This window comes from Mesitornis unicolor, unplaced genomic scaffold (assembly GCF_000695765.1).
Source record: "Mesitornis unicolor isolate BGI_N332 unplaced genomic scaffold, ASM69576v1 scaffold2211, whole genome shotgun sequence".
NCBI classification, from domain to species: Eukaryota; Metazoa; Chordata; class Aves; order Mesitornithiformes; family Mesitornithidae; genus Mesitornis; species Mesitornis unicolor.
In genome coordinates, this window is record NW_010164248.1 from 72,080 (window position 1) to 82,142 (window position 10,063).

Sequence of the window (10,063 nt, forward strand, 5' to 3'; positions counted from 1 at the left end):
CTGTGTTCTGAGACAGGCAGCCAAATTGGGTCAGCACAGTAAGAAAGTAATTTTAATTACCAATGCTTGAACTTCCTGGGCCCATTCCAGGCAGACCTGGGATCCCGCCTTGTCCATTTGCCCCATTTGGTCCGATGCCTCCAGGCCCATTGAGTCCCGGCCCAACACCATTGGGCCCAAATCCAGGAATTCCTGGAAAGCTCCCAGGAAACCCTGGCACGACTGGGAGTCCTTCGATGCAGAGCCTGCGGTACTCATCTGAAACAAAACAGCTGCCTCAGTGCTTTTCCAAGAGTGCCTGAATCCTGCCTCTGCCAGAGCACAGGGAACAGAGGGATGGAGGCGAACTGGCAGGAAGCAGAGAGGGTGGGTGCTGATAGGAACAGGGCAGATGGGCAAGGAAGGCTTTAACACCCTCCACGCCAGAGCAGATGATGAGGCACAGCTTGCCAGCGTGTTTGGCAACAGCTCCTCGGGGTGCATGGGGCAGCTGGCACCGTGGGCTCCTGCTGTGCAGGAATGGATGGGACACAGGAGGGTGACAGACGCTGTAAAGCTCTGCTCTTCTCAGAGCCGGTGGTGAAAGAAGAGAGCAGAGAGATAGATCTACAGCGCTGCGCCTCCTCGAGGCCTCCTGCTGCCTGGGCTCACCCTCATCTTGGCCCCAAGGTTCAAATACGGTGGGAGCCAAAGAGAGCTGAAGGGGTAGGAGGAAAGGGATAAATTCTTGCCTTGGCTGAACTCATCTGGCTCAACTTCAGAAGAGACCCAGGCAGGAGAGCCAGCATCCCCATGCGACCTTTCTCTGGATGTTATGTTGATGATTCTCCGCAACCATGCAAGCCTGAGGTACCACTAGGGCCACCAGAGCCAGGAGTTGGCCATGCAGAAGGTCCTTTAGGTTGCACTCACCAGAGCCGCGGACAGGACACATCTCTGGAGTCTGGCCAATGGCCCAGCAACGCCCGGAGTCGCAGCAGCACTGCATCTTGGTGTACTGCCCAGGGAGGTCCCCAGCACAGCGGCCCCCGATCAGAGCAGAGAAACACGTCCCAATGCGCTGGTCTGCAGAGAGGGAGAGGAGAAGGAGACACATTCACAACGTGTTATCACCACGCTCTGGGTCAGGTCCTGGCTGCCTGTTCTCAATGGCATCTCTTTTGGCTGTCCAATGTCCCAGTCTGACCTCATCTTCTGCCTCCTCCTCCCAGATCATGAGGTTCTCCAACACCTCCATCTGGAGCACATCAAGGCTTATTGAATGAGGGCCAGGCCTCATTCCCCAGTATTAGATCTCACATTCCCATTTAGGCTCCTAAATACTACAAGCAGCCTGACCGAGAGCCAGAAATAGGCAGTAGATGGGCAATCCCTCTCCATCAGAATCTCCATTGGGAGCTGTCTTCCTTGCCCTCCAGGAAAGGCAAGATGACCCAGCAGATCACGGCTGAATTCACAGAGCTGAAAACTGATGAGATCCCCCACCTCATCCCGTGCTTCCTCACTTTCCCCAAGAAATGGAATGATTTACAGGCATCTCCCTCCTCTCACTGGAGTTTCTGCACTGAAGAGAGATGTCAGGACCAGGTTCCCTCGCTGACCCAGCACACTGACTGGGACAGGCTGAAGGGAGATTTGTCTGCAGGAGATCACAGACACCATTTACACTTCCACTACTGGACAGCTTGACCGACCCCCTCAGTGGGGACAGATAAACTGTTGTGGAGTAAATACATCACTCAACAACACTGCATCCTGGGGCTGAGATCTCCATTCTTCAGGTTCCTTCTCCAATGTTAATGCTTTTCTTGCTTATTTGGACTACATTTGTGACCAAAGGTTGGCCATCAGGGCCAGCATAACAGTCCAACAGGACTTTGACCTTGACCACGTGGAGTGGCAGTGCCTTCTCCTCTCTTGGGCTGTTGGACCCAGCATGATGTATTTTCCTCTAACTTCTGCCACTAAAAACACTTCCCTGCCATAAAAACAATCCAGGACTGCCTGCTACTATTTTGAGGGTTCCCAGTTGCTGGGCAGCTGCTCCCCAGCCCTTCCTGCTCTAGGCTGAAGCCTTGGCTGCATCAGTCCTTTCCCTGGTTGCAGGACAAAGCTGGAAGACCAAGGTGGTCGGCCATCTCCTACACCACTTTGGTCAGGCGGGGGACGCAGGTGCCAGCATTAGTCAGTGATCTCTGATCTTGTGCAAGGACCTTTCCACAGTCACTGCTGTCCAATGTGTCCATCTAAGGATGGGCAAGGACCTGCCTCTCCTTCCCCAAACTCATTTAAGGGCAAATGTCCCATGTCCCAGCCTTCCCATGAGAGAGCATTCCCTGCCAGGTCTCAGTGGTCCCAGCATCTCTCGCTAAACAAATGGAGCTGTTTCCAGTTCCTCCATCCTGATCACCCCCATTCCCAGTGGATGCCTCTTCAGGTCATGGGTTATTTCCCACAGACAGGACTGGGCTGGGAGGAGAAGGAGCCCTGGATGGTGGTCAAAGTCCACGCACCTGGCCAGAGCCACAGACACCAAGCCTGGCACCAGTGTTTGGTGTGCGTGGTTGCTGGACGAGGCCCAGGAGACTGAGGGTCTCTCACAGGTCTGCAGGCTCCGTCTGGCACCAAGTCCTCCAGGAAAACCTGGAATCTTCCACTCATTCATCTCCCGTCCTTGTTTCTCAAGGAAATTAATGAGGGAGGAAGTCGAGTCTGATTTGTCATCTGTGCCTCTAGACTGACATTAGCCAGCAGGCTGACACTTTCCTGAAATATAATTGAAATTAATTGCATGGAGCTGTTTGATCTGTGGGCTGTGGTTGCATTTCTTCTCTAATCACAGCTCAGCGACTTGCAGGGGACAGTGACCCCATTTAAAGCCAGGGTGACTAAACCAGCAGGCCTTTTCTCAGATACATCCACGCTGCCATTCTGCAGCACTGAGTTCAGCATCAACTAAATTTCCTGAAAAGGAACTTTTAGGAAACTTTCTTCACCAAAGAGACTTGCAGTAAGAAAGACAGAGCAGGAGAAGGAAAACTTGAGTGAGGGGATTGGATGCAGTAATGGATTAGTTCCTAATCCTAACAAAGTAAGAGCCATCCGGGTGTTTGGGTCAATTCCTAATGAAGAACGAGCCACACTGGTGTTTGGGTCATCCCAAGCCCTTGATCTCTGGCAAATGGCAAGAATGTAAGAGCAATGCCCACATCTTTGCAGGCTTCAGCAGATGCTGGAGAGTAGAAGAGGGCTGTGTTTCCACAACACGTGGACAGGTTGATGTTAGCATCAGCAAGTGGCCCCCTATTACTCCAGAAGGAAGCTGCTCTCTGACAAAGCCAGGATAGTGGGGCCATGTGGAAAAGCTGCACCTCAAACCCTCGGTGGGAGTTTAGCAAAGTGAGGGCTTAGGGTTGAGCTTAAATGAACTTCTAGATCTGAGGGTGGCAGTCTGGAATAAATCCTTTGGGCATTAGAGAGGACAGATCCCACCCAGCTCCGTTTGTCCCAAAAGCTGTGATACAGGGTGACAGCCAGCCTGTTAATAGGCAAGGAGTGGTTTGGAGACTGCAACCTCCTTCCCCATAGACAGACACGTGCTGACAAGTTTGACAAGGCAGAAAGGTCACAGCAGTTTGTGTAACAGAGGGAACGGTCCAGTCCTGGACAAATGTTTATTAAATTCAGATGTCTTTGCTGTAGTTTGTAATAATCTCTCTCCAAAATGAAGGTCAGAACTAATTGAAAATTCATCTGGAGCTGCCTTGGGCAGAGAGAGGGGTGGATGGAAAGAACAGTGGGTCCCCATGGTCCCTCTGTGACCTCCTGCAGGACCACCCACACGCTGAGGTATGAACACAAAACCGTGGTGGTTTTGTTCTGCCTTCCTCTCCAGCTGTGGAGGAAACAGGTTTGCACAATAACCTCAGAAATCAGATAACGCTGCAGGCGAGAAAGAACGTAAAATTCCACATGAGATCAGACCTTGCACAGAGGTGGGGGACAGAGCTGCGGGGCTGTCGGAGGTCTCTGATTTGGGGAGTCTGGGGATGCTTTACAAGGTCCAGTCAGGAGCGGTAGAGCAGGAGATGGAGTTTGATCTGCTCACAGTAATGGGATAGGAGCAACTCCAAGCTGAACCTTTCCACTGGGGTCTGGCGGGGTCTGCACCCATCTGCTGAGCCACAGTGCCCTGGTGCTGTGTCCTGATGCTCAGGAGAAGCCCCACATCAGGAGCTGCCCCCTCTGAGGGATTATCCAGCACAGCTAATCTCTATCTTCCCTTCCAGCATAGGTATCCTCTCCATGATCTGCACAAGGTGCCTAAGATCTGCTGTGCACCTGTGAGGGATTTTGTAATTTTAATCCTGATGAAAACCTAGTTTGTTTCTTTGGTGGTGGGGTAGGAGCAGGGAGAGATGAAGGAACAGAAAATGCTGATACTGCTTCCCAGGAGAGGACTTTAAAGGGTATTTCTCTCATTTTGTGCCTTGTCATGCACAGAAACTGAGAAGCCCAAGTGACCAAACCCAAACAAAGCAGTGGTTGCAAAAGCCAGTTGGCTCTGACTGCAAAGGACCTGAGGGCAATTGGCTCAGAAGGGAGCTGCAACACAGCAGCACGGAGCCAAAGGTCTCCCACCCAAGATGTCCAATGGCTCTTGGTTTGCAAGGAAGAAAGATGCAAAAAGGAGCCTCGTATTGTGGTAAGGACAGTCAGTCTGAACCAAGAATGCCATCTTATGTTCTCTGTTTCTGGAAAAAAATACCTATTTCCTTCTTGTCTGGGTAAGATTAAGTGGTGGTGTCTGTCTTGGTGGAGAGTTACACCAGAACGAAGGCACAAAGCATCCCTCTGGGCACAGCTCCCACCAAAATGTAATATCCATGGCACACCTTGGCCATCGATGCTGCAGTGCAAACAGGGTGTTAGTGCAGGACAGTTTCTTTGAGCCTGTGATCCTTGCACCACTTCCCTTCTGTCATTTCTTGCCTTCATAAACATAATCTCCTCATATTTCCTTGCTCTTTCCTTTCCTGGATAGGGACCAAAGCGGGCAAAAAGGCAGGTGAGGTCCTAAGTAACACCCTCACAACCTTCTCTGAGCCCAGGACATTGCAAGGATAAGCAAGATCTGGCCCTACCTGGAACCTGAAGCAGTAAATCTGCTGATGACGCCCAAGAGGTAAGACCCAAATCTCTCAGAGCTTTGCAGCCCTATCAGAGGAAAAGAGCAGAGAAAGCAATGTGCAGGAGTGCTGACTTGCAAGGAACAAGGGAACACCATGTCCATGTCTGGAAATGCATCTGAAAGGCCACTTCTTCTCATCTGAAAATTATTTTTTTTAAGCTGTTCTTGAAAAGCAACCCATTGTACTGAAAAGAAGAAAAAAACCTGCTGGAGCAGATCCTTCTGCCGCCTGCAAAACACTGAGCCTGTCTTTTATGAGCACAAATGAATGAAACTGTTATGAACGTGTGTGGAGCTGGATTCTTTGTGTCCAGCACAGGTGGTTGAATCATTCAATAAATGCCCATTTCAGACTATGACAGACTTTCTCCAGCTACGCTGCTGTTTGCATTTTACCAAGGAAGGCAGCGAAAGCAGCTAATGAGATTTGGGATCAGCTCAAGCTCAGTGTCTTGCTGTTTCAGCTGCAAAAACTACAGGAGATTATTCAAATGCAATAAAAAGGTGTTTTCTTTACTAAAAAGGGAGGGGAAAGGGATGGGAATGTATCAAGGCTGCCACCATAAAGTCACCACATACCCAGTGCTGGTGCCCCATGATATATGAGACACTGCGGTCACTTCCAGTCTAAACATCTGAGAGGTGGCAGTGTGACAGTCTCTTCTGCTCTCTCCTGATGCTGTTAGTGCTTTAAGGGTGGCTGCATTATTTATTAATTTTCAATTTTAGAAACTATTTATTAGATTTCTTTCATAGGACATAAATTACGGGCTTAAACTCTCAAACCAAGCACTAAAACCCCCTTAAATGATAAAATGGGGTTTGCAAAATATGGATCCCAGGGCAACAACACCCCAATAGTAAGTGAGCATTTTGCCAGAAAAAATATTGCCTGTCCCAAAATGTGACAGCACACTAGCAGCATGTATTAGCTCAGGGAAATGCCTGGAGTATGATGTATTGAGTTCAGATGCAATCGTAGTCCACTGCAGCTAACTAAGCTTTGGACTATTTTTAAATGTGGGCTTTCTAATTTTATTTAGTTTTCATTTCTTGAAGCACTTGGTTTCAAGGAAAGCGGGGAAATGTCCCTATGACTCATCCGACAGCCATCACACCCCTCTGGGCTTATGGCAGGTTCTGGGAAATGGAGGAAAAGCATTTCATTCTCATTAAAATCTATCGGATTCCCAAACAAGGTGACTCCTACATTATACTTTACAACATTTTTATTTCCGGAACTAGAACATGATTAATTTTTACTGCAGGTTCTGTGGATATAAAAGAATTCGGACTTTTTTTTCTTTATGAATTTCCAGGACTTTCAACAGAAAGCTGTACCTGATATTTTCCATCACACTAACAATGATCTTTGCCTTTTCTGTAACAATTCCTCCTTACAGATCCTCCCATCCTTGCCTTTCTGATGGTGAATGAACTTTCCAAGCAGCGAGACAAACCCTGGGATTCATTTTGACTAAAGTCAGTGCCCCTGCTGAGAGCAAGTAAACAGAGCATTGATCTATTTATCATAGAAACTGTTGTCTATTACAAAGCGAAATGGACCATCAAATATTTACAAGGCTTGGAAAGGAATTTTGATCAGTTAAACATGCGAGATTTGCTGCGGGCTCTGTAGTGTGGAGGCAGGACAGCTCGGCAGGCTGGGGGAAGCCTGCCTGGACTGTTTCCAGTTTTGGGAAGCTTTGAAGGACACCTTTAGCCAAACCAAGATGGGGTGGACAGGTACAGCGGAGCACCTCGAAGCCCTTGGTGCTGTCTGCAGGATGAGGCTTACACCACAGCCTTGTACACCTGGAGGTTTGGCACAGGTGCAGGGATGGGTGCCTGCAGCACCCTGGGGTGCCGGGGAAGCTCCTCTTTCTCTCCACTGGGTACAGAGAGGATCCAGAGAACCAGCCTGGTGCAAAGCAGCTCACTCCTGAAAGGCTGAGTGCAGTGAGATGAAGCCAAGGGAGGCCACAGCCCTACTGATTATTGGGTATTTATGAGCCATTGCCTGTGCTCTAAGCAGGAAGGAGGAGGAGATGATAAAAGTCATAATCTGTTTGCACTGGTTACACAAACACTTGGAGTAAACCTTTTCCCCCCTTCAGCTCTGCAAAGCAAGTGGATGAATGTGCGGTTGTGGGGTGTCCTCAACACTGGGCCCTTCTTTGCTCCCACAAAACTTCACTCGGACTCACACCCTCCACAACCACATGCCATGCCTGCCATTCATCTGTAGAGGAGTACCGGTGTCTCTCTCCTCCTGACATCTCAAGGATGGAGGATCTTCAAGCAGGAGAAAAGGGATAAACTCTGGGATTCTCCTGATAGCTGGTGCAGAGTAGGAGCACAGGAGTCCTCCTTCAAACAGACCACTGTCCCAGTCAGTCACCATCCACTCCAGTTCCTCCTCTTAAGAGTGCCCAGCAACCCCCTGTCAAACACTTCAAGCACTAAGGCACCTGCAGTCCAAGTTATGGAGATGGAGAAAGCCCTGGTCTGCAACAGCATCAAAGCCTGTGACCAGGAGGGACCATGTCAGACAAAAAAGCCAGAAAGAGCATTTTCTAGCTATTGCAGGAACAAGGTGCCTTTTGGTTTACAAATCTGGTGATCAAATCACCAGGTCTGGGTTTCAGAGTAGGATCTCTCTCTGTATCTGTGATCCTGAGATCTATTTAGCATCTTACCAAGGCAGCGTGATCCATCAGGGCTGGTCATGAAGCCACGGGGACACGTGCACACGTAGCTGCCCACTGTGTTGGTGCACTCGCCGCCGTCGCAGACACCAGGGATTGCGCCACACTCGTCCACGTCTGGAAAAGAACAAACAGACAGTGAGGATGTTTCCCTGCGAACCAACTCCTCTCCTCCCTGCAGTGTGGATCTGGGACCAGATTTGGGATCACAGAGGCCAGTAGCTGGTGTCAGGAGTTGTCAAGGGATGCTTGAGACCATCAGTGGCCTCCTAGAAGTGGATCAGGATGGAAAACAAGACTCGCCCAGTGGGTGATGCAGAGGGCATCATGGAGATCTCTGCTTATCTCTGCACAGGTCTTTGGGCTGATCTCAAATGCTGAGCTCCCTGGAGCGCAGAGGAAGCTTCAGGACAGAAACAGGTCTGTGCAGGTACATGGCTAGCGGGACAGCAGGTCCCTCCATGTGGCTTGGAGGCCTCTCTGAAAGAAGAGGTGCAACATCGCAGCACGTTTCTAAAAAGCACTGGGCTTCTGCATGATTCACCTAATTTCTCTGTACAGGAGGGATTTGGTTCAATTTTAAGTACGTTCAGGCCCCTAAATCCAGGCAAAAAGGCCTCTATGCTGTCAGTTAGGAGACGGAGATCTGGACATACCACTCTCCACCACCACTCTTGTTTTAGTGTGAACTGATTTGCCTACCAATGCCACCATTTGAGCTATTTGTCTCTTCACAGGGAAGATTAGTGAGATAGAGATGTACATTGAGTCCTTGGAGAGATCACACCTAATTATCCACAGCAATCAAAGAGACACCATCGACCTTAGCAAGTCCTCCACGTGACCCCATAACATAGCAGTAAGGAACATCTCTCTGGATTTAAGAGTATGGGAAATAAGAACATTGCAACAAAATTTTGCATTTTAATTGCAGAGAGGTTACAAAAGTACCAAAATCCAGAGATAATCACACCAGCCATCTAGCTTTTGCCATTTGAACTTCTGATGTGCTCCACAAGCATGTGTCTAGTGTGGACCATGGCTTACCATGGAGACCAGCCCCACTGCCAAGGTAATGGATGCCTGGCTCCAGATTCTGAAACACAGCATCTATATTTGAAATCCTCCTCAGATTTTGATCCATGTTGGAAGAACTGAGCTGGAAAGATGAGACACTATAGGGTTTGTTTGAGAACTGTAGAGTTGTCCAAACTTTCCAGGCCATTTATATTACAACCTTGAGAAAATTCTTGAGCTAATTATTTTTTTGGCTCTTTTTATATGAGTTTTTAAAGTGCTTTGTATCCTTGTGAAAGTTCTGGTTAACAACAGATGGGAAGCTACACAGAAAGCCTGAAAGTTACTGCTTAACAAAAGCCAAATGGTGACAGAAAAGGGTGAGGACAGAGCAGAAAATTCAACAAGTACCTATACAGAGAGAGAGCCCATAACTTTTGCATGCAGCTATCACTTGGGACTTGAAATTTGGAAAATCGAAGAGAACAAAGAGGCCATTCAGCTATTTTGAAAAGGGCAATCTGTTTTCAACAATTTTTGACCAAAATGTCAATAAAACTAAATGTACATGGCCCAGATATGCTTGTGGGGCACTTGACTCTAAGGACTTGTCTGGGAGCATTCCAGAAGCCAAGATGGAATTAGATCCAACCTCTAATTAATCCACCCAAAACTTGGTTGGTGGTGATGGTCCAGGTGCTGGTAAAAGACAGAAGGAATATTTGCCTGAGAGTTTTTACAGTGGCAAAAAAATGTGTCTTGGCAATTGGCAAAATAAAGTATTTCTGCTAAGCAACTTGATTTATTGTATTTTAAGTCTATGGTGCTGTTGTGAGTGGCGCAGGGGAATTTTATCTGCAATTCAGATGCTGCCTGGGGCTGGCAGGAAAGTAATGAAAAGGAACTGGTCAAAGTCTGCTCCTTGGAGGGGATATTTTCTGATGTGAACAGCATAACAGCCTCGCACAGCCTGATGGCATTAGCATGTGTGTGGGTTGGAGCTGCTGCAGGGCAAAGACTAATCTGCAAAAAAAAAAAAAGGCAGAACAGCAAAGACCTCTCCTGTGGGAGCAGGGATGGAGGATGCCTTTGGAAGAGCTCATCTAGCAAATTCCAGTGATGAAGGAGGTTTACACACATGGGAAAG

The 10,063-nt window shown here is 48.5% G+C and overlaps 1 protein-coding gene across 1 annotated transcript in view; it reads right to left on the reverse strand.

Moving 5' to 3' along the window:
• Positions 1 to 10,063, reverse strand: part of FBN3 (fibrillin 3) — a 56,327-nt gene that overhangs the window by 37,357 nt on the left and 8,907 nt on the right. Inside the window, exons 3-5 of the mRNA XM_010194224.1 lie at positions 7,891 to 8,016; positions 913 to 1,065; positions 61 to 258 (exon numbers count right to left, since the gene is read on the reverse strand). Coding sequence (XP_010192526.1) covers positions 61 to 258; positions 913 to 1,065; positions 7,891 to 8,016 — 477 coding nt within the window. The remainder of the gene's footprint in view (positions 1 to 60; positions 259 to 912; positions 1,066 to 7,890; positions 8,017 to 10,063) is intronic.